General features: G+C 39.8%; 3 protein-coding genes across 5 annotated transcripts; 2 read left to right on the forward strand and 1 right to left on the reverse strand.

The window, feature by feature from the left end:
• Positions 1-1797: 1797 nt before the first annotated feature.
• Positions 1798-16692, reverse strand: LOC135701723 (peroxisomal multifunctional enzyme type 2-like). Of its 3 annotated transcripts, XM_065222586.1 has the most exons (5): positions 16020-16692; positions 15438-15952; positions 14777-15374; positions 5981-6166; positions 1798-2224 (listed from the first exon to the last, which is right to left on the reverse strand). In XM_065222586.1, exons 1-5 carry the CDS (start codon positions 16666-16668, stop codon positions 2013-2015), a joined length of 2160 nt encoding a protein of 719 aa, XP_065078658.1. In that variant the 5' UTR covers positions 16669-16692; the 3' UTR covers positions 1798-2012. The 3 variants fall into 3 exon arrangements, with proteins under 3 accessions (XP_065078658.1, XP_065078659.1, XP_065078660.1); XM_065222587.1 differs by lacking the exons at positions 14777-15374; positions 15438-15952; positions 16020-16692 and adding an exon at positions 6583-6708; XM_065222588.1 differs by lacking the exons at positions 14777-15374; positions 15438-15952; positions 16020-16692 and adding an exon at positions 6240-6260.
• Positions 16693-20691: 3999 nt separating this feature from the next.
• Positions 20692-21493, forward strand: JTBR. Its single transcript, XM_065222591.1, has 4 exons — positions 20692-20779; positions 20865-20968; positions 21037-21270; positions 21334-21493. Exons 2-4 carry the CDS (start codon positions 20913-20915, stop codon positions 21491-21493), a joined length of 450 nt encoding a protein of 149 aa, XP_065078663.1. The 5' UTR covers positions 20692-20779; positions 20865-20912.
• A 39-nt stretch (positions 21494-21532) lies between these two features.
• LOC135701725 (glutathione S-transferase C-terminal domain-containing protein homolog) lies at positions 21533-24223 on the forward strand. Its single transcript, XM_065222590.1, has 2 exons — positions 21533-22634; positions 23471-24223. The coding sequence occupies exons 1-2, from the start codon at positions 21533-21535 to the stop codon at positions 24145-24147; spliced, it is 1779 nt and encodes a 592-aa protein (XP_065078662.1). The 3' UTR covers positions 24148-24223.
• Positions 24224-24234: the final 11 nt, after the last annotated feature.

Consider the following 24234-nt stretch of genomic DNA (forward strand, 5'->3'; position numbering starts at 1 on the left):
ATTTAGCTAAGTGAGTAGACACCTTGCATGAGAACCAGTAAAATGTTACCGTAAACCGGGAGTAAATTGATCACTGGGGTGAAATTGCTGAAAAAAGTTCGTTTTTTTTTCAAAAATTTACTATCGCAATAATTATTAAGGCTCGTTTACCAGTATTTTTAAATGAGTTTGTTTAAAAATCATTGATAATTCTACATTAATGTGAGCCACTATTTTGTTCCCACATTTATGGTTGATAAAAAAACATATTTTTCAAACATATTAATGATATTTATGAGCTGTAATCACATCAACTCACATTATTCTACAGACATACTGTAAGCTAAAGTGATAATAAAATAGATGCAAGTTAACCCCAAAACATTATTTTCAAATTTTCATACAATAATTATTCAAACTAAAACATAAGTAAATAATTCAACAAATCAATCTACTAGGTTTTGTACTGGTTTTAACAATAAATTAATTGAAAATAAACTACAAGCGAAGAAAATATTCACATATTACCGGTACTTCATTAAATAAATTCACATGAGAAGATCACGAAGGCATAAGAAGCCTCGAAAATTTCAAATAATATTGGTAGATAAACAAGAGAGTTAACTCAGGCATAACACTTGATAACGGCACAAAAGCATTTGTAAACAAACTTTTTAAGGCCATTTACACGCGAACCAAAGCACGCCCACGCAAACCAATACCACTTTCGAAAAGGTGATAGTTGCCCCTATCCGATTATGTTGTTGGTCTTTTTTCCTCTTCCGGCATCCCTCCGCCTTACATAAAAAGAATTTATCCTTATTTCCAGCATAGAATTAAAATTCCTCTTCTGATTGAGGAAATTTGGCGAGGAGAGTGTGGCAGATAGAGTTAATGAGGAATTAAAATGATGAAAAAAATTGGCTGTTAACAAATGAGAGTTTAGTCAATTTCGTTGAGTAAAATCGAGTGAGTGTGAAGTATGATAGGTAATAGGTACAGTATGCAAAAAAAGTTTATCCACCCCCCTACCAATTGACGATTTTTTTGTTTTCTGGTGGAAATCAGTTTAATTTTATGAGTGTTCCTCCATGATTTATAAACTTATGTTTATTTACCACATTGCCATTGAAAATACGGCGTTTATATCTTTTCTTGAGATTTCATGTGATACATTATGAAAAAATGTAAAAAATTACGCAAAAAATTTTTATCCATCCCCAAACGGATACTACGATTTAAGTGTGTTTTACAGAGTTTTAGTGTGTATTCTGCAACTTTTTCAAATGTAAACATTGTGTCTAGCTGTCATTTAGTGCTCTTGAAGTTTTCGTGCTCAAAATTTTTAGTTTCGTGTTCAAAATTGGAAGTTATTTGTTGCAAAATGCCCAAAAAACCACAAATTTCGAACAGTATCCGAAATTTGATTATTAAACATCACAAATTAGATTCCTATCCAATTGTATAACTGTTAAATTTACGTCAACGCAACGCAAACGGATCTAATGTGGGTAAACTTGAAGAAAAAAAAGGTCACGGCAGTCTCAATCACTCGGAAGCCCACTGAAACGAATCTCTTGAGGATATTCGCCAACCATCAATCTTTCAAGGCACTATTGCCAGCCCAGCAGCAACCAATTGGGTCAATAATTCGTATTTCGGATGATATTACACGCTTTCGATATACCTACCTACGAAGTCCATAGCGATACAATCTCCCATGTTTTTGTTTACGTTAAACTTGTTTTTGTGTGAAAAATATTGTTCGAACGTAAACGAGAATATGGATTAAAAGTTTCTTTCATAAATCAGAACTAATTTTTAGAATTCCTTAAGTTTTTTTACTATTGCCCCTTTTTCCTCTCAAGATTACAGAAAAAATATCAACCGCAATGATTTGATGTCTAAAATACTATTTTATAGCTTAATGCTAGAGTTTGTGAAAATGTGAAATAAACCGCTCATATCACCATTAGATAACATAAAGAATGTAGCATAGTAACGACTCAACCGAGCTCATCAGTACGATTGTTTTACAGTTTCGCTTCCGTCTTCAGCAGCGGGGCCAGCTTTTGAGCCAGCATAATGTTTCCGGTAATCTTCAGCTTGCCCTTCATGAAAGCAGCCTGCGGTTGTAGTTTGCCCAGTGCCATATCAACCATATCACTGTCGGAAATGGTCATAGTGGTGTCAGCCTTTCCCTGCACTTGTCCTTCGTACACTTTGGCGTTCTTCAAATCCAGCACTGAAATATGAAACGAATCAAAATTACTAAATGGTAAACTACAATGTAATGTACTTTCAGAGCGATTATATAACATTTGCCCGAATAGACCATTTAGCCGAACGCACCATTTACCGGAATGAACCATTTTCTCAATAATATTAAGTACGTCTAAAGCCTATAGCATACAGATACAGATTACACACTAGCAGTTTACATGTAAAGTCAGAAGAATTGTTGTCCTTAGATCTTGAATAATTGTAAAGCTTGAGTTTAAGGAATGATATTCAAAGTTCTTTGCCAACAAAATAGTAAAATATAAACTACGAACTTAATAAAGTGTCAACATCTTAAGAGGGTTGAGATGAATTATGACTAAACAATAATTTAAAAAACTCAGGATGGGGCTTATAACATGGCAAAATCTAAGCAAGTATATTTATGTGAAATCTTGAGCTCACACCGGTCCACTCGGCCGCTTCGCCAATTTTTTCGGCTTTTCATGATTTGGCATTAAATTGTTTCGGTCTTTTGTACTTCGACCTTTTGGGATTGGCGTAGTAGTAATCCCGAAAAATCCAGTCCATATGATGAATTATTTTTGTAAACAAGTGCTAGTACAAAAAATGATACATACAGCCTAAAATTGTCGAACCCATCATAAAAAGTTTTTGTTTAAAATCAATAGTTTGCTAATTGTTTATCCAGGGGTTCGACTCAATGAAAATTCCCCGATTTTTCAGTAAGCTTTCCAAAAAAAAAATCCAGGAACAATACCTATCCGTTTTAGGCAACTCTCATCAGCTATAGCTGTCCCTAGATATTTACTAGTCTGTTCTGGACATTTTTCCATGAAATAGCACATGTACCTCTAACCCATGAAAAATTGTCCAGTACAATCTCAAATTGAATAAAGCGTTCGATTTTTTTTATAGAATGCAAAAAATACAAAAATCACGTGTTGCTAAAAACGGTAAGGCACCGCATTTTCCTAAATTCAAAAATTTTAAACGTTTCAAGCGTCAGATAATAAATTCAAGCGGAAACTATGATTCACAGCGATTTTTGAAGAAAACTGCAACCATCTCGGTATCAATCTACATAACATCCTTACTTAATCGCAGTTCCGTGATCCGTTTCTTACCTCGATTTACTCCATGATACGAGAAGAGGTCCCTGGCATGGAAATTTTCTCACCCTTAGAAGTTCTTTTCTAATTGTTTCTGAATTCCACGCTAGGGGTCTCAGTTCCGCTACATCTTGCATATGAAACACTTGTCTTTAATCACATTATAATTTTATTTTTCTTTGAGCATGTTGAAACTTAGCTTCACAAGAAAATTATACGCTTAACCAAACGCCATTTCGCGATCGGATTTAATCGATCGGAAATCGTAAAAGCAGCACTTTCTCCTCTGCTGTAAGTAAATTCCATCTTAACAGCAATAGCAACAACATCACAATATTAAACCTTGTCTGAGAAGCTTATTTTCCGAGCTCACCAGGTTCACAAAATGCAAAAATGACGTAGCATTTTAGGGTAATTTTCCTAACAACTGTTGCTGATATGTGCTTTAATTATAGGTTGTTTAGCCTCCGCAACGAGTTTGGTATGTTCAGTTAATGTTAATTCCCAGCAGTGATGGCATAATCCTCACTCAAATGATTTTGTTTCGCTCTCAAGGGCTCCCAATATCACGCATGATATTGGAATAAAATATCAAGCATGATATTGTTTTTACAAGCTCCTTTGATATTGCGAGTCTATTCAGAACATGTAAAATTGAAGCCACGAGTTGACTAACCAAAAAAATGATTCCTTTGCACATCGTTTTCTTAGAAAGAGAAAGCATAGTTTGCTATCTTTCTTTACGCTTCACTGATGGCAGACACGAAGTTACTGCTGCCAGCAGTGATGGAAGTTTCGTTTCGTGTTCGGATGTACAGCAAAAATCTTGAAGCTCAAAAGCAACACAGTTGGGTGAGAATTGTAGCCGGGGAGTTTTGTTAGCATGATATCATAGCAACCGTATCACAGCTTGTAATATCATCGGCTGTTGTTTGCGTGTTGAGTTTTTGGTTTACGATACTCAAATGAGATTATGCACATTGGTGAGCTTAGATCTTTTGATATTTTCACAACACTGATTCTCAGTATTTAAAATCTTGGATACCTACTCTTCAGTATATCTTATTATATGACGTAAAAGACCTTGTTTACTTCTATCGTTGATGTTGACCTGTCTATACATATTTATTACACTCATCTTGTTTCTTGGGGGTTACCTAAAAGCGAAGACAACATATCAAGAAGACTGGCAACTCTTCCATTTTCTCAAACGACCGGCATGAGGCAGGCACAATCGCGTCATCTCCCGCTCAAAGGTAAATGCTCCGAACGAATTGGATAGCAAAAGTTCCATCCAGAAGAAAGGTTTGTGCATTTACTCATTTTTCTATGCGTTGCTTCCATCTTCGCTCGAGCACAGCGCTGCTGTGTCTGTCGCTCGGATTCAGGCAAAGTTGCCAGTCTTCTTGATATGTTGTATTCTAAAAAATCGACATTGCTCAAAATTGGCCTTTGCTCACTTTCAACTCTCTAGGGGAAACAGCCCTATTGTTGCAGTACGTTAACAGCGTTAGAAGCCTATTGTTGTGTATGGAGGTCTCATACAACAATACACAACAATAGGCTTCTAACGCTGCTAACGTACCGCAACAATAGGGCTGTTTCCCCTAGAGAGTAGAAAGCGAGCAAAGGCCAATAGTGCTGTTTCCCCTATATACAATTTCACACTGCCGTACTCTAACTGAACTATCAACTCTATACTTTCATCTCCTCATCTATCGTATAAAATGACCACTAAAGTTTGATATCTGGCATCTCCAACTATATAATTAGAGGGTACATTTTTTGAAGATTCTGGGTGAAACATCTATTAAAAGACGCAACTCTAATTAAACATTAGAAATGAAGAACCATCCTCAAACATAATTAAGTTAAAAATAACATTACTTCATTAATTAAGTTGTTTGAAACTAGCGAGGTCAGTCATAATTATTAATAAGTTTATGTGATTAAGAAATATTTGCCTGAATTTGAAAGAAATTCCCTGATTTTCCAGGTTTTTCAGGTATTCGACACCCTGTTATCAATAATTACTCAGTTAAATCCTCAAGAATACATATGGACAGAGATTAATTAACACACGGAGAATCTTAAATAAGTACTGACTATTTAATGGTATATTGACAAACATGAGACGGACCGAAAAGTTGTGGATCACCTGTGCTACCATGGGAAGGAGAAAATATCTTCTCATGATATTCCTTAATACGTATGATGGATTACTTGCAATTTAAATTTATCAATTTATTTTCATACAGCAAGTATTTAAATTAGTGAACAAGAATTTAATTAAAAATGTCTAAAATATCTTCTAAATAACCAAATTTGTTTGCTTAAATGTGCTTGAAATGTGAATGGAATTTTTCCATTTTTTAGCATTTTGTATGAATCGAAGCCGGAACCGAATAGTCGTCGATCGATTTTCATCCGACTTCACAACGCTGATTCTATCAAACATGAAAGTATCGAAAGTAAACCGTCTAATCCAAAATAGCCCACCATGACGACGGTAGGTAGGAGGCCTGAGTCATGGTACTATCCGTTTTTCCATGGGAGCATCTTGACAAAATCACACATTCACACACGTGTTAAGCTATTAGATATCCATCTGTTAGTATAAATGACTTCACCACCGATTGTTTACTTACCCCACTCCTTGGATACTTTGCCACCGTCCGTAATCTTGTACAGAAACACAGCGTTGATGGCCTTAGCCTTAGCTTCGTTCTCCGACACTCGATCCTTGATACCGGCGAACACGGCATCACTCTGTAGGCTCTTTCCGGCGGTCATGTTTGGTTTCAAGACAACCTTCTTCAAATCGACGTAAGCACCTATTGAAACGAGAGATGAACAACAAAAAATACATTCAGTGTTAAAATTACTCGAACGATTAGATGTAATTACTATGAGACTGCTGAAATCGACGGACGATCGCAACAAGCTGCAAAAACTGTCTGAGGGTTGGGAACCGGTTGTGAATTTTTAATTCAACACTGACACCTACAGGTCAGCGATAGGAAATCGAGTCCAAAAGTCAAACTTTTGATTGAATTATGTTATTTTTATTCGAATAAATGCCTAATCATGGCACTTGAGTTGCGATTAACAACCACCAAGGTACCAGTCTTATCTAAAATCGATAGGATTACACTGCCTAAAAGGGTGGTGCAGAAAATTTCACCCCCTGGGTTGTAAATTTGCAAACGAAATGATAAGATTAAACTACTCACACTGAACCTGTACTTACGGAATCGGAACACTTGCTGGTCCCTCAAAATTAAGATTTTATGTACGATTAGACTCACGCAAATGTGCTCCAATCGACTATACCTCTTTCTGAGCTTTCTGACTGACTACAGTGACTCTTTTTTAACTACTTCTGTCAATTAAAATAACACATGAGTGCAAGCCTTGGTCGGCTTCACAAATATGAACTACTACAGAGAATTCACACAAACATGGAACGGAAAACTTATCATCCATTCATCAACTCAGTATACCGTACATACACCGTGGTTCGAAGACTGAAGCATGCGTATGGGTGCTGTCGCTAAGTTTCATTCGTAATATGCTATACAGCAATTATTGCCTATAATCGCATATCAGTCTTATCTTTACTTGATTTCCTATTCATATGGGACTGTTATGTGATTAAGGGAATATAGCATGATCATCAAATCGCTTTGCATTCATATGCAGTGCTATGGTGCTATGAACTATGATACAAAAAATACGATACAGGAACGTATACAGGATACACATTAAAATGTATTCGACACCATTGCCTGTAAATGGTCTGCAGACGTATGCTACTTTTCAACACCACCGAATGCACGAATCGAATCAGCCATAAGCTGGCTAACTTGTATGTATCAAATGAAGAAACTTCATCTGATCATGGATGCGTATACTTTGATCAGTTGAATTTTCCTTCACAGACCTTGACCTTTAGATATCCTCGTTCAACAAACTGGGATTTCTATTCTGAACGATTAGCAACCATGAATACTATAGAAACTCCAAATGGCTTAGATGATGCCGTTGATATCACAACGTCTTACACATAATTGAAGCTTACGACAAAGCTTGCCTGTTGTGGTCTGTCAAAACTACTAGCCAAGTAACACTGCAAGTTTTATCGAAGTTTTAAAGCAGTCTTCAAACCTAAAACATGGTCTACACCACCGTAAAACCAAAATTATTACTTGTGCTAGCTATGCTTAGGAAACTGTGTAGAAAGAAAACCTTGGAATAGACGTCGCTCATAGGGCTCGGAATCGTTTAGGGCAGCGCGCAACTCGCAAAACTGATAAAAAGCTCTCAGATCTGCTGAGCAATCTGACTGAAAAACCTTTGTACAAATGCTTCCAATTTGAATGAGCTTAGTCGATTAAACCAAATTCTATTTTCAAGTGACCGAAATTCAAAAACCAAACGAAGCTCTCGATGCAGTGCGGAGACGAGTATTGCATCCAGTAGGGCTTGAAGGTGTCAACAATACGCTACGTACGTTGTTTGGACGGCCGGAAGTGATCGTCAACTCGCTGGTATGCAAGATTCGACCAAATACGGAGAAGCTTCTGATCGATTTTGGTGTTGCTGTCCAGAATATGTGCGCTTTGTTCGTAGTCAGTGAGTTGAACGAACATCTATGCAATGTGACAATCCTTCAAGAAGTTGTCGAGAGATTGTCACCAATTATCAAGCCCGACTGGGCGAGACACCATCAAGCACTGAACTCGGCTACATGATCGGACTTCAATAAGTGGCTAAGAACGCAGCTTGTGCAGTAACGGTTCTGTCATCATTCGGCACCTGAGAAGCTTAGATTACTCTTTGGAGCATCGTTCATTACTTTTTAATATGAAAAGCTAACGTTTAGTCCAAAGAAACTTTCAGTCAACTCATGTTAAAATAGATTAATGCTATTATTATCCCAAACAAACTTCACAAACTTCGCACCGTTCAGCCACACTACGTGTTTTCACTGAAGATTCACTAGAGTGCGCACTCGAGTGCACATTCAGTGAAAACACGAAAATTTGCGTAACTTTTGTTCTGATAAGTCCCGGTCGTCCTTCACGGGCGAGGAAAATCTGACCGTACACTGACCGACTGCCTGTGAATCGTATATATTGTGTCTTAGATGGACAACGGACCATCAACGTTAGGAACTACAAACAGGAAAGACCTTGAAAGACCATCACCTTGTCAAAGTCCTTTGTTAGTTTCCAGTCCGAGTCCGATAACGCACCCGATATCTTCACACAGCACTGAACATCATCTATCGTAGCATTGATCAATCTGGTCAGTTTCTCGGGAAAACTATTTTCGTCAATAATCATCCATAGCTCTTCACGGGCAATAGTATTGTAAGCGGCCTTCAAATCGATGTGGTGCAAAGGGACTTAAATTCACGACACTTTTGGGGGATCTGCCGCAACGCAAAGATTTGGTCAGTTGTCGATCGCCCGTCCACAAAACTGGCTTGATAACTTCCCACAAATCTGCTTGTTATCGGCGATAGACGGCGAGAGATGATCTTTGAAGGCACTTAGTAGACTGCGTTGAGAATAGTGATCACTCGATAATTAACTCACAGTTTAACTTGTCACCCTCTCTAGTTCTATTCCTCCGGTAGCTGTTTTGCATCCTAAATCCTGACTATCAATCGGTGCAGACAAGTAGCCAACCTATCCGGGCCCATTTTTAATAAGTTCCGCTTCGATAATATCTTTCCCAACTGCCTTGTTGTTCTTAAGCTATTTGATAGCAACTTCACTTATCGTGGGAGTAGTCATGTCTCCCTCGTTCGGCTTACCGATGAATGGCTGCTTTTACACTACCTCAGCAGTCCTCAAGAGGGACTTCGACCAGCTCTTCCTCATCCGGCAACGCATTTTCTAGGTTTTGCGGTAATCAGTTGGGACTTCGAGTAACTTAAGCCATTCCAGATTGTACCGTGGCGGGCGTCGGAACCGAATGTTGTTGTCAACGGAACGTCCTTTGGCACACTTTCACCATCGCAAGGCAGTGATCCGGATCGATGATTACGCCGATGATTACGCCGATGATTACGCCGCCGTGGTCGACTTGTGCTTCTGTCAGTGTCCAGTGTCAGAACTATTTCTCTCTCTCTCTCTCTCTCTCTCTCTCTCTCTCTCTCTCTCTCTCTCTCTCTCTCTCTCTCTCTCTCTCTCTCTCTCTCTCTCTCTCTCTCTCTCTCTCTCTCTCTCTCGCCATACACTTTATCTATTGTAAAATCTGGCAATTGTTTGCTTTTTATCGGTGTTTAAACAAACGTATTAATATACAGACGAAGTCGGTTTACGTTGTGATTATAAAATAGTGACAGTTAGACTAAGTGTGCGCAACTTTATTATTACATGCCATTACAGCTTGATAAGCATAATAAGTATTAATATTTTTATGTTTTTTTTTAAGAAATCTTACAATGGCAAGCAGGTGGGGTACTTGGCGTAATAAGTACGTCGATTAAGTATGTTTTATTTGAAGAAACAATTGGGTTCTTTACTTTGAAAAATATGTCGGTTTTCATACATCCTCTGAAAGGGCGTCATTTTCTGAGCACAACGATATTTTTTTCGATCCCATTTACTTCCATCTCAAATTTTAAATCAAGATTTAAAGCAAAATAATCACTTCACTGTTTGACACAAAACTAACCAACTGACAGCTCGTTTCCATACGAAGTACCATCGAGGGCCGCTAAGATGGTGATTTTTTCTAATGTAATCACACTTACTTAAAATAGTGGAATAGTGGAATAGTGCTCCAAAATTGATGAAATTTTGGATTTCGATTCCCTTTGTAATGCAATTAACTCAATACCCATAAAGAACCCAATTTAGTTACCCGATTAATTAGTTTATTTCATCTGGTTTCATCAATTTCATAAGCCGATTTAACAGTTGACTTAATCTTTTCCATAGTACAAACAACTGAATGAACCGATTAACCACTATATTTCGATTGGTTTCATCAATTTCGTATGCTGATTTAATTGTCGACTTAATCTGTTTCCATTGTAGAAACAATTTAATGAACTGATTAACCAGTATATTTCGTCTGGTTTCATAGAATCCCTGCTACAACTCTGTCATCCTGTTGACTGGTTTCTTATGTTTTCGACTACCGATTTTGTGTGTCCCATAAGAGTCGATGCAACAATCGGTCGATCTTACCGACGTGAACCGATTTAGTCGAAGGAAAAATCGGGAGGATTTTTTTATGGGGCGACGATCCAAATCATTGTTGTTAGACCCTTCGGACATGTTTCCCCTGATATTATTGTTAATTTCATTCATTTTACCGGCGCTTCTCATGCGGTTAACATTTCAGCAATAAACCAAAATTTCTGTAGTGGTCTGAAGATGAGCTGAAGAAGTTGATGGTAATCTATCATCCATAAAATTATTATCAAAATTATTTATCGCTGATCCATGTTCAGAATTTATTTCGTCATGCGAAGCGTCATGATTCTCGTAATTTCCTTCCTCTATGGAGCGTGTCAGTTTCGTTGAAAACACGAGTGCCTTTCCTTGATATAGAGAAGTTGTCAAGTCCTGGATAATGTCGGGTTCTGCCGGTTCATTGTCTTCCTCTAAGGGGTGCGTCAATTCCGTACAAAACACGAATTCCTGCATAAACACGCCTCACATAATGCAGTTGCAGCCATCCCGCTAGGCAAGTGCGCTGGAACGGTATGTGGGAATACATCGCACGCCGGGTAGGGGTTTAAGATTTCCCCTCGTTGGAATTTCATTGTGGGTCGATAGTTAACCGGCGGCGGCCTGAAAAACCGATCTTTCGCTGCCGCAAGAAGCTCTCGATCGGGTGGCAGTAGGTTGTTGTTGTTTCGATAATTGTTGTTGTTGTTGTTATTTTTGCTGGTGTTGTTGTTTTTGTTGTCGTTGTTATAGTTATTGTTTTGTTGTTTTTTTGTTGTTGTTATTATTTTTGTTGTTGTTGTTTTTGTTGTTGAGCAAGTTCTGCTTCTTTCGCCTTCTAGCCTTTTCAGCTTTTTCTGCTGTGTCAAACGGCATGATGATACTCGGGCATCGTACTGATCGTACTGCCTTCCATACCTTCCTGGTACCAAGTAGACGCCACTTTGAGTCATCGTTGTTGTTATTTAGTTCCACTTCCAAGCTGGGGCAAGAGTCAGATGGCGAAGGCAAAGGTGCAGCGCTCCGTGTTGAGGCTATATTTGATGACAGTGACTTCAGCTCGTCAAGAATATCAAGTTCCAGTACAGAGTTCGAACTCATTGTGCAAGTGCATCTATTTCGAGGGACAGCTGATTTAATTGACTTATCTCGTTATTAATATTTAGGAGCTTAGTAGATATACCCCGACACGAATGCGACACGATGATGGTAAAGTGTCGTTAATAAATAATAATAATAATCGAGGGGGGCGACACATCTAAATCTCAAGTTTAGATGCTCAACAAATCTCACACTAGCGAATCAATCTTCGAAAAATCTTCTTTCATTTGTCGCATCTACTTGCATCGCGCTCATATTTTTGCAGGAAATCTTCAGAATCGTCATCAATCTTCTTTCTATCTACTCAGCGTGCGCGCAGCTAGCCACAGCAAAACGCAATCTTTTCTGCATCGTAGATAGAGTCGTCCCCCTCGATAATAATAATTAGTAGATATGTCAGACGTCACAGTTCTCAATGACGTAGACACACTTTCCTTCGATGCCATTATAGCTGCATCAAAAAGTGACGTTTTGTTTTGGTTATGTTGATCGCGGCAAGTTCATTTTTTTTTATATTATAGTCACTTTAACACTCTTGGGTCATTCGTGACTTGTCCGGGGGTGAGATTTGTGATGGGAGAACCAGCAGAGTACACCACACGAAGCGGACAAAACACCAGCGAACGAATCGGAATGGATTTTACGGTGAAATAATAAACACTCGCGAGGAATCGAATTTACTTGTGTATTTGATCAGAAGAAACGTTTACAATGTGCGCAGTTAGAAAAACACTTTTGTTCGTATAAAGATGCACTAGGGTTGTGCATGTCAAAACAATGTTCGATCCGTAGATCAAGGGGTGTGCTCAAACGTGGAGTCATATCTGTAAAGGGCGCAACCATTGTTTCTCCACACTCCTCCTCAATGTAACGCGTCTATAAATTACTCCTTCACCCCGAGCAACTTACGAAAACGCACTAGCTTCAATGGCCCAAGAGGCTTTGTTAACGCATCCGCGGCCATCCACTCAGTTGGACAATACTCCAGTATTACCTGGTTGCTGGTGCACAGTTCTTCGACAAATCGCTCCCTTGTATCGATATGTTTCGATCTACGACTTGTTCTCTCCGTTGTCACGAACGAAATGCATCCTTGATTATCTTCTTTCAATACAGTAGGATACTGCTGCTCTTCGTCAAAGTCGCGAAGAAGCTCCCTAAGCCATAGTGCTTCTTGGCATGCTTCGCTGAGTGCCACATACTCGGCCTCCATGGAGGAGAGCGTGACACAAGATTGCCGCCGACTGGCCCATGAGATGGCTCCATCCCCGAACATGAAAACGAAACCCGATGTCGATCGCCTTGTTTCGATATCATCGGCCCAGTCTGAATCTGTGTAACCGGAAAGGACTGAATCGTCTCCTGCTTTCAAACAAAGGTAGTAGTCTCGTGACACCTTCAAATAGCGCAGTACACGCTTAGCTGCTGACCAGTCACGTTCGCTCGGCTTGGCAAACTTCCTTCCAAGGATCGCCGCACTGACAGCAAGGTCCGGTCGTACAGTAACAGCCAGATAAAGAATTCCTCCTACCAAACTGCGATACTTCGTTGCATCCGCTAGATCCTCGCTGTTATCCACGGTCTTCATGTACCCCGGGTCCATAGGGGAGTTCGCAGTCTTCGCTTGTTCCATACCAAACTTAGAGATAAGTTGGTCGATGTAGATTGGCAGCCGCAACTTGAAAACACTACCGTCTCGCTGCACCTCTACACCCAGGAAATGTCGTACTTCTCCCAGGCACGTTAGTTCAAATTCGTCCTTCAGGCAGCTGACGATTCTTTTCACCTCCGAATCATGCGTAGATGCCACTAACAGATCGTCGACATATACAAGAACAAAAATCTTCAAAGGACCTACCTTCTTGATGAACAAGCACTGGTCTGCTGTGGACGGTGTAAACCCAAGTTTCGCCAACACCTCCTTCAGCTTCTTATTCCAGCACCGCGCAGCCTGGCGCAGCCCATAGATGCTAAGCTTCAGGTGACATACCAGCTCCTCCTGGCCCGGTACTTCATAGCCCGGTGGCTGGCGCATGTAGAGTTCTTCGTCGAGTTCTCCGTTTAGGTACGCGTTTTTTACATCCACGTGCCAAACGGTCATCTTCTGCTTTGCAGCTACCGCAAGAAACGTACGGAAAGTTGCCTGATGCGTCACTGGAGCAAACACCTCATACTTTCCTCAGCAGCTCTTCGTCCCGCAGGTGCAGCACCAGCAGCTGGAATCTCTGCAGACGATCCATTCTCTGTAGATGCTCTTGACATGGTTCGCAGCATGGTAGAGTATACGAATTTATATCCACTACTTTTTTAGAGTCAAATGAACAAATTTCACAATTCACTGTACCAAAAAACGCAACAAAAACAAAATGTACGCAAAAAAAAGAAGCACGGGATGCACGTGCCTAGGAACGATTTAAAAACGCGTCCAAACTGATTAAAGAATGGAAGATGTTCCATTTAATCGAAATTTCAAAATAATGCTACATACATTTAATGAGCAAATCCACGCCAAATAGGAAAATTTCTAATTTTACCACTCAGAATTCCATAAAACATTGCTAGGGGCTCTAATTTTGGCCTATGGATCTAAGATTGGGCCCATCGCTAAAAAGATGCTATTTATCAATTTTATCTAGATGAACGCGTCATTGGGACTGTACTAATGGATATTTTTGGTCGCTATTGAAAATTTAGTCGATTACTAAATTTATGTATGGGGCCAAATTAGGGGCATTTAGGCCGACATTACATCCATTTCTCCTATTTGGTGTGAATTTGCTCATTTAATGTATGTAGCATTATTTTGAAATGTTGATTAAATGGAACATCAAAAATAATCTATTAGTCCTACGACAATAATGCGGTCATGTCTCATGTCTAGTGATCTGAGTTAGCGTACTTATCGGATTGAAAACTAGTTAGAACCAAATCGATTTCGGTTAGGCATCTTGGTGTCATTTGTGACAACGTCATACTTGACGCGGGTTTTTTTTAAGATCTATAAAATCACATAACCGAAAATTTCTAAGAGACTGATTTATTGCAGTCAGAAAAATATCAATATCACGGTATGCAATTCTTTTGAATCATCGAACAGCAACTCGCTCAATGTTAGTTTGGGAAAAATAAATATCACAAAAGTGGACTTACCCGAAAGAACTTCAGTGCTAGTCTCGACAACCACCGTACGGAAGCACACCCGATTATTTGATTCCTTCCACATGTCGACACGCAGCGTCTGGCCCGGCAATACTGGTTTCGAGAAACGAACCTTCGCTGCCTTAAACAGACTCGAATCATCGCCACCGTACTGTTTGAGAACAGCCTTTACGGAAATTCCCATCGTGCAGAGTCCATGTAAAATTGGAACTTTGTACCCAGCAATGGCGGAGAAGCTAGGATCGATATGCATTGGGTTGAGATCACCGGACAGTCGGTACAAAGCAGCCTGGTCCCGGCTAGTTTTGATCTGTACCGATGCGTCGGGCGATCGTTTCGGATTCGGGACCAGAGATTTTACCTCCGGACTCGCCTTAGATTTGCCATTGAAATTTCCCACACCGACCACGAAGGTGCTGCTCTGCCCACGAGCAACAAGCGCGCCGTTTGCGTCAAACGATTCGGATTGAGTGACGACCAAGGCTCCGGATTTCTTATCTAGTACATCGAGCACGGAGGTCGTTGTTGTTAAAACTCCTTCCGTTGGAACTGAATCGAATAATTCGATGTACTGTTCTCCATGAAGAATCTTAAATTGAAAATTAGAAAATGTTAGAGAAATACCGGAGGAGATTCAGGTACGTATCCTCACGTTTGTCAAATCAAAACTGGCGTGCGGAATAGCAGAGGCTGTTAGATTTGAGCCCATCACAGAAAGTAGACCCGGTAAAATGAAGAATGTTGGAAGTACGGAAAAGTCCGAGTGATTCTCGTACAGGAATCGCAGATCGTTTTCATCGGTAACGGTTGCTCCGACGCCCAATGCATATAGGATGACGTCTTTGTAATTGAATTTGAAGGTATCGGTTAGCGAATTTCCGGCCGACTTTCCTTCGCGCAACTTTTCCAGCACATCGACCAACGAAAGGCTGGCTTCTCCAATTGCGTTCAAGTGCGTCGCTTCGGACATATCGGTTACCTTGTCCCATACGCTGCGGACATACTCTGGGGTAACGTCCTCGTCGATTGATGTACGCAAAACGGTACCTTTTCCCCGTACAAAGTGCACTTTTGTGGCCCAACCGGCAGCGCTTTCGATTATAGCACCGTTATCCTCGCAGGATTCATGACATAGGTATGCAACCACCGGTGCAATTAGTTTTGGTTCTGCAAAACAAAATATTTGAATGATGAGGATGTGTTTAAAAGACAAACATTTTTTTTTATAACTTACTCAGTTCATTGAACAAGATCTCTGGCAAAATGCCTTCGGTCATCCTGGAAGCTGCCGTTGGAACAATAACGTTACATTGAATGTTGTTCTTCTGTCCTTCAATGGCGACCGTGTTTGCTAGTCCCACCAATCCTAGCTTAGCGGCACTGTAGTTAGCCTGTCCAAAATTGCCATACACCCCCGAATTGCTTGACGTCATAATGATTCGACCGTAATTCTGCTTCTTCATAATGGGCCATGCAGCACGAGTAGTTAAAAAACTGCCCTTCAGATGAACATTATGAATCAGATTCCAGTCATCATCGGAAATGCGAGCCATACTTCTGTCCCGCAGGATTCCGGCATTGTTGATCAGCACATCGATTCGTCCGAATGCTTCCATCGCCGTTTGAATGATCTTATCTCCATCGACAACGGAATTATAATCTGCCACAGCAGTTCCGCCCGCTGAGCGGATTTCCTCCACTACTTTATCAGCCGCATTCGATTTGCCTTGCCCGTGGAAATTACCGCCCAAGTCGTTCACAACAACCTTGGCGCCACGAGACGCAAACAGCAACGCATATTCACGACCCAATCCAGCTCCGGCACCGGTTACGACGACAACACGGTCATCGTAGCGCAGTTGATTGCTGTTGGCAGATACCATCCTTACGTTTGAATCTTACTTGACCTGTGGAGTGAATTACAATAGAGAAAATTTTATATTAGCTTGTTTGTTCCAGAACAATCTTATCTGCTTGCAACAGCAAAGTAATGATAGACGCTAATCAGCTCATCGAATACAGCAAAGTCATGCATACTGGCTCGTACAAGAGAGAAGTTCGTGAAACTCATTTGCAATTTCAAATTATTATGCAAAAAGTTTGACCTTTGACACCAACTATATTCGATAATGCCTTGTTCAGGCTAGAGTTATAACATGTTATAATAATTATCAAAAAGAAAACACGATAGGCTCATAACATATTATAACTGCTAAGTCTGGCCAGTGTTTAACACTTTCCACGAAAACTGAGTATTTATTGCATGCAAACAAAAATAACTTACCTGTGAGACGGAAAATTTATAAACCTAATACCAAACAACTGTTTACCAAGTAATTACGAGGTCGAGTAGCAAAACAAGATTGAACTTTGGAACCTTTTAAAACTGCCTACACAAGAACTGGATAGACGATAGATTTGTTGTGAACTGAACTGACTGAACTCCACTGATCCGGCGACGTTTGTGACGGAGTTTGAGTGGAATGAACAAAATGAACGCATCAGAAACTGAACAGCCCTGACAGGAAAATTCAAAACAAAAGGTTCAATAGCAAACGAATGTAAACTAAAGCCCTCTAGTTAAAGTATGGACGACTGTCACTGCAACCAAATCTAATCGAATTTTTCAAAATAGCGCTCTTACGAAAAATGCTTCGTTTCGATTTCTGCAATGAGGCTTCAGTTCTTTATGAAGGGAATATACGCATAACATATTTTATCTGACATCATCACACAAATTTGACCAGAAAAACCAAAAAAAATCCACCTGCAGATAGACGGATAGACCTTGAGCTACAGTCTTCCAACGCAAATAAGATGCTGCTCGCATAAACGTGAACCATAACTTGACCTTACCGAAAATCGTTAAAAATTGGTTATAATTTCTGCTAAACTTCAACTTAAATGGTTATGGAACTTTACATGAACGTTTGTGTGATCAAGTTTAAACCTTATGTATAATGGTTCTTTGAAAGTGAACCTTACAAATAATGGGTTGTTAAGAACCATTACCATTCAAAATATATGTTTTCTCCTAGGTTTTCTCCATAAATTGTCGGAGAGAGGACTATATTAGAACCTTTTTACTTAGATTTGAGAACTTTAATGGCAATGGTTATGGTAGCCAGTAAGGTCAATTAATGGTTTTGCATTATCGGTCAACTTTACATGGAATATATCGCGAATTAACCACTTTATTCGAGCACTTTTTTTTTTTTTATTAATTACTTTATTTGTACAGGCTCAATCGAATAAACTTTACAGAGCCGAATTATCATTTTCGTTATACATTATTGATGTCTTATATTATATATAAGTTAAAGGAGCTGGACCGGATACTCGCGGTTGTCTCGAGGTTAGTGGAGATTTACAATTTTTTTGGATGGGAAAAGGGAGAGGGAGGTTTGAAATGTGGTTTTCGATACAAATATTTAATTAATCCTAAAACATGAACTAATTTCTATTCATCTTGAAAACAAACATTAAAAAAAACTACACGCACAATACACAAACTAAACACAAGGTTAATAAAACTTACAATCTAAGGTTAGTATTCTTAAAGTAAACATATATGAGTTTCATAAATTCCAGATCACGTCTAGCCAAAATATCCCGAACTGGAACATTAGGTTGTCTACCTCGAGCCCGAAGGGAATCGCACAGCTGATTCGAGCACTTAAAATGACGTTTACTACACAGAAAAAAAAGTTGTTGAATATTACATCCAAACTGCTGCAACCAGGTCAATCCATCGGTTGTGTAATATAACGTTGTACGATGTACATCGTTTTTGCGAACAAAATTACATCCATTGATGTAATATTGTATCTGCTTTTTGCTATTACGTCATTATTTCATACGTCAGCTTGAATTACATTGATCGATATTACATTTTTTTTTGCTATGTACCACTCGAACATTGAAATAAAACATCATTTTGAGATTTTTTCTTCTAGAACCTCGAGAAAACTAGCCAACATTTGTGCGTTTCATAAAAAAATATAAATTATTTGGTCTAGTTTTGTGAAACCGCTGGTAGAAAGTCACGTCAAAACTGCTTGACAAAGTAGTCAATTGGTAATCAGTCATTTACAGGCAACCAATTCGCGATATATTCCTCATAAAGTTGATCGACTATCATGAACCTTACAAAACCATCTATGAACCTTACCGACGACCATAACCATTACAATTAAAGTTCTCAAATCATAAATAAAATGGTTGCAATATATGTAATTCCTTTCCCAAAAATGTATGGAGAAAACAAGAATTTTGAATGGTAATGGTTCTTAACAACCCATTATTTGTAAGCAATATGCCTGTTGGCCCGGACCTTATATAACCGTCATAGACGAGTGCACGGATGGATTTGAGTTCACTCACTCGACAAAAAGTGACACAACAGCGGGGCCCTGTTTACTAAAAATGAACACATATGTGTTCATTCGTCTATTAGGTTCTGCAGCGTGACGTCATAAATGAACTCAGTGTTAGCCGGCTGAACCTTTTTGACAGTTCAGTGGTACTGTTTACAAGCACTTAGTCGTTTTTTCGAAAAAAATATTCTTAAATTTCCGAATTTCAACTTGAAAATTGTCGAGGAACAGCGCGTAGAAAGGATGTTGCTCATGGACATGGCAGAAGTGTGGTTTACATCTCACTGCAGTCCGAAAAATTATCGAGAAAATCCACCCAAGAAAAAATCGACTAAGTCCACGTAAACAGTACCACTGAACTGTCATCAGATTGAGGTTAACCCCGACGGTGCAAAACCTAATTAGGTACTGCATCGTGACGTCATAAATGAACTCAGTGTTAATCGGCTGAACCTTTTTGACAGTTCAGTGGTACTGTTTACAAGCACTTAGTCGTTTTTTCGAAAAAAAAAATTCTAAAATTTCCGAATTTTAACTTGAAAATTGTCGAGGAACAGCGCATTGCAAGGATGTTGCTCGTGAACATAGCAGAAATGTGGTTTACATCTCACTGCAGTCTGAAAAATTATCGAGAAAATCCACCCAAGAAAAAATCGACTAAGTCCACGTAAACAGTACCACTAAACTGTCATCATATTGAGGTTAACCCCGATGGTGCAAAACCTAATTGGCATCATGCGTAATACCTTGTACAGACATCTCGACAGACATACAAAGTACACTGTTGTACCTATGGTACAACCATAGAGGTAACTCTAAGACTAGAAGGTCCCGAAATAACGTGCTCAACTTTTTGGCTCAGCTCTGGTACTATCTTCGGTCCCAAGCTAATCGATTCACCCCTCGAAACATAGGAAAACAGGGAAAAACCAATAACGCCTCATTTTATCTGTCAAACTTTCATTCGCGTTGACGGCACCGTCGAAAAATTTTCTCTTCTAGCAAATATAGACAGTTTCTTATGAGAATTTTCGGTGGAGTGAATGGATAGTACAAAGTTCGCCATGTTTCACGCACAGTCTGACGTTTGCTTATGGATTTTCTCATAGGAGTAAAGAGCTACCCTAATAAAAATTGTATGGTTAATTTGCTTAACGACGTGTTCTGGGTATCATCCAAACCATTTATGGAATAGTTCAATGATTTGGGTTATCGTTCGTTTATGGTTATTTTTTATTAGGGTACAGAGTCGCCGTCAACGCCAATAGCGAATCAAAACAAACATTGCGTAGTACTAGAATTTCGACTAGAATAGGGTACGTTAATCGTTTGCTCGGGACCAATAGGCTATACTAAAGTGGTGAGCCAATTTAAAATCGTTAGTTTCATATTGATTGTTGGTACTGCTTTGTATGTCTGTCAATGGTATAATGTCAGTAATGCTACCAGGGGTGTACGTACAACATGTCTAACATCATTGGTCATCAATGAACTCATTGATTCAATCTGACAGTCTAAAAATCAATCGTCTCTGATGATGACCACGAAAAACACATTTTTTGTGACTAAAGCAATATTATTGTAATAAAAATAGTGAATTTTATGTTAAGCCAAGCAGGTAAGAGTTATTAAACAGCACTACATTGTACTTTTACATATCTAGTTATTTGCGAATCCTTACTAAATGCTTTCAAACGTGTCAGCTCCATTTGTGTTTTCACTGACTTGCTGTTCCTTTATCACCGCTCAACATGATAGAGAATCTGTCCAAGAAGCGAATGGTATTTGGGATTAGTTGTTTGATATTGTAAGTACAGTAATTCCGCAAAAATACTTCCGGAAAAAACCTGGTTGAACTGCGACGTTCTATTTCAGGTTGACGATCGTGGTACTCATAATTGAGTCTAAATGGATGAAGGCAGGAACACGTCGACAAGAGTTTATCATTGAAAATAATTCCACCTGTTGGCAGCGGGAAACGTACGAGGTGATCAAAGATTGTCATCCGTGCACAGCGTTCGAAATCACCAGTAAATCTCAAGGGGTGTGCGTTCATACCCATAATAAGGAAGTCCTCAAGTGCACCAGCGGCGAGATCGTCACTCGAAGGCAGGATTCTGATTTTGGGAAAATTGCCTTTAAGTTATTGATAAATATGTTTTTCCATTTCAGTTGTGACCGGGTTGCCTGGCTAGACGAGAAACACTATTGGTCCTTCCAGATATCGCTCACGATAATAGGTTGCCTGTCGACGGCGGTATCGTTTCTTCGACAAAAATCACTAAACCGAAAGGCTATGCTCAAGATCCAAAATCAACTAGGAACCTGCTGAGACTTTCCAAATTCCTCGCCATAAAATTAGTTTTTCAAAATGATTCATCTTTATTTGGAGTATTATTCCAAACGCTGTATTCGAGAAACAACTTTGGTTGAAGTACCTATCGAAAGTTATGTAGTCTTTGTTCTGTGCAAATATTTGCGCCAACCTGCAATCGGCAAAGATCTTCTGGTTAATTTTGTCCAGAGCAAAACTGAACTTGAGCATCAATGCGATAGCATCTTGTTAAATTTGACTGTTTGTAACGTGGTTTTTTTCCAAGCAGGCGAATGGCCGCAAGTCGCAACATACTGCCAATTGCCAACCCTCAAGAACAATGCGTGGATCGTTTCCGGTCTCTGTGGAATCTGTAGACACATAACGAAGTTCCATATTGAATGTTCGACAAGTCCGAAGCGCATTCTAGGCTTCAAGGGCAACACTCTCTTGGCACCTGCCGAAGTATCCATGTGGACAAAGTTCTGCGAGGTGGACATTGAAGCGTGTGTCCGCGATGTGCTGCAACTTGGACATGACAACTCACTTGCTCTTCCGGAAGATCTCGGAAAGCTAGAGAGTCATCTTGGTCAGCCACTGAAGGTTCACAATATTTACAAATTGGTAAACAACGTTCAGAAAGTAAAAGTTTCCTCCAGCCAAGAGTACGAAAAGCTGAGTGATGAGACTGATCGGTTTGATTTCTATGCGAATCACAAATTCGCCGAAGGATACGAAAAAACCCTTGCCGATGTGATTCTCTTCATTTGTGTACATCTGATAGGTAAAAGAGCTCCATTGGAACGTTTCGGAAAGCAATTGCCAAGGATTACGGGCTGGTATGGACGCGTCGTGGCCGACGATGAAGGTGAGTTGCTTCGGATTTGCGAAAAGTTTCTCACAACGGATCAGATGCAATTAGAAGCATTGAAAGCAGAGCTAATAACAATAGACGTACCTGCTAGCTTTAGCCTCTACAAAGCGGACACAAAGAAGTTGAATCTGTTGGGTGAGAAAGTCCTCACCACGAATCAACCGGAAGTGTTGAGTATTTTGGAGAAGGTGAAACGCTTAGAGCTGGATGTGGAGAGCATGCCAAACGATCGAGATGCTAATCTGTTCGAATGGGACTCTGTTCCGTTGGATGCAAAACCTGAGGGTAAGTAGGTACCAGCCGTATCGATTCAGAAATTCAATTTCCCCCAATCACTTCGTTACCCTTACTGCTGTGTGCAATGATTCTACCACGGCGGATACACTTGTATGGCAAACATGATTGTGTTACATTACTTCGAATGTCACTTCCCCGAACAATGCTATCATCTCGAATACGAATTTCATTACCCGAATGTGAAAAAAATAAATAAAACAAGCTGGAATCAAATGAGGGTAGAATCCCATTGCTGGAAGTGGTCGATGATGGCGTTCGGGGAAGTGGCATTCCAAGTCGACGATTTAATAAAATTACTTAGTTTGGGATCCATTTTTTAAAGACAGAATGAGATTTTTTTTTGGATTCAAAACTTTGAATTTAATTTCAAAGTCCTAGAGCGTTGAAATCTGAAACACTCTAAGCTCAATCTTTTACTAAGGCCCTACACCTTTTCATCATGGTGTTCCGTTTCTTTATATTTAGCCGAGATTTAATTTTGCATTTTAACCTGCTTATTTTGTCGTTTTCTTCCTGCATGATAGGGGAAAAGTTGGCTTCGGCAATACCTTAACCTATTATCGTCAGGGGGGTAAACAACGTCCTTGAGAGCTTAATTTTGGCATGTGGATACATTGTGTTTCAGAGCAACTATTGGCCAAATTTGAGTGCTCTAGGACTTTGTTTACCCCCATGACGATAATAGGTTAAGGTATTGCCGAAGCCAACATTTCCCCTATGTATAGGTAGTTCTTTGAATTCAGTTCCTTGTGGTAAATGCTTCCTGTTTGGTTATTACGAAACATTTGCCGAAGTGACTTATTCATGGTTATTTTCTTTCACAGGTGGTAAACTTCCTACGAAACGCATCGACCGCAAAAAGCACCAGCTCGAATGTCTGGCCAACGAGGTGATTAACCTGGCTCAGCCCGGTGACACAATAGTCGACTTCTGTTCCGGCACCGGTCATCTGGGTATTTTGCTGGCCTTCCTGCTTCCCGAGTGCACAATCTATCTGCTCGAGAATAAGGAAGAGTCCCAACAGCTCGCAATGGACCGGGTGCAACGACTTGGATTGCAGAATGTCGTCTACTTCCGATGTAACCTGGACTACTTTAAGGCACGGTTCGATATAGGTGTTTCACTGCACGCGTGCGGAGTGGCTAGTGATATCGTGCTGGAGAAATGCTTAAACCAGAAAGCCAAGTTTGTGTGTTGCCCCTGCTGCTACGGAAAGCTCTACGAATTCGAACGTATACGTTACCCGAGGAGCCAGATTTTCCAACAGTCTGAGCTTCTACTGAAGGAATACCTGTGTTTGGCACATTGCGCCGATCAAACGCACGATTTGGACAACACTCGGACCAACGTTGCGAAATCGCATCAAGGATTCTACTGCATGGACATTATCGACAAGGATCGCATGCTACGAGCGGAAGAGCTTGGCTATACGGTGGTGCAGAAACGACTTAAACCCGAAAATTGCACGCCCAAGAATAGACTTTTGATAGGGACATTGTGAAATAGGAAATTATTGATCTTGTTTTGTAAAAGCTGATTATAAATAAAGTTTTAATCCTCTAGGTTTCAACAACGAAGCGATGCGTTT

The sequence above is a fragment of the Ochlerotatus camptorhynchus genome, unplaced genomic scaffold (assembly GCF_037179485.1).
Source record: "Ochlerotatus camptorhynchus isolate MF236.1 unplaced genomic scaffold, CSIRO-AGI_Acam_v1.1 ptg000176l, whole genome shotgun sequence".
NCBI classification, from domain to species: Eukaryota; Metazoa; Arthropoda; class Insecta; order Diptera; family Culicidae; genus Ochlerotatus; species Ochlerotatus camptorhynchus.

Coding starts and splice junctions, on each gene's coding strand:
- LOC135701725 (XM_065222590.1), top strand. CDS start 21,533: ATGATTCATCTTTATTTGGAGTATTATTCCAAACGCTGTATTCGAGAA. Junction 22,635..23,470: donor GTTGGATGCAAAACCTGAGG/GTAAGTAGGTAC, acceptor TTTCTTTCACAG/GTGGTAAACTTCCTACGAAA.
- JTBR (XM_065222591.1), top strand. CDS start 20,913: ATGATAGAGAATCTGTCCAAGAAGCGAATGGTATTTGGGATTAGTTGT. Junction 20,969..21,036: donor GGGATTAGTTGTTTGATATT/GTAAGTACAGTA, acceptor GTTCTATTTCAG/GTTGACGATCGTGGTACTCA. Junction 21,271..21,333: donor GGCGAGATCGTCACTCGAAG/GCAGGATTCTGA, acceptor TTTCCATTTCAG/TTGTGACCGGGTTGCCTGGC.
- LOC135701723 (XM_065222586.1), bottom strand. CDS start 16,668: ATGGTATCTGCCAACAGCAATCAACTGCGCTACGATGACCGTGTTGTC. Junction 15,953..16,019: donor GATCTTGTTCAATGAACTGA/GTAAGTTATAAA, acceptor TTTGTTTTGCAG/AACCAAAACTAATTGCACCG. Junction 15,375..15,437: donor CCAGTTTTGATTTGACAAAC/GTGAGGATACGT, acceptor TTTCAATTTAAG/ATTCTTCATGGAGAACAGTA.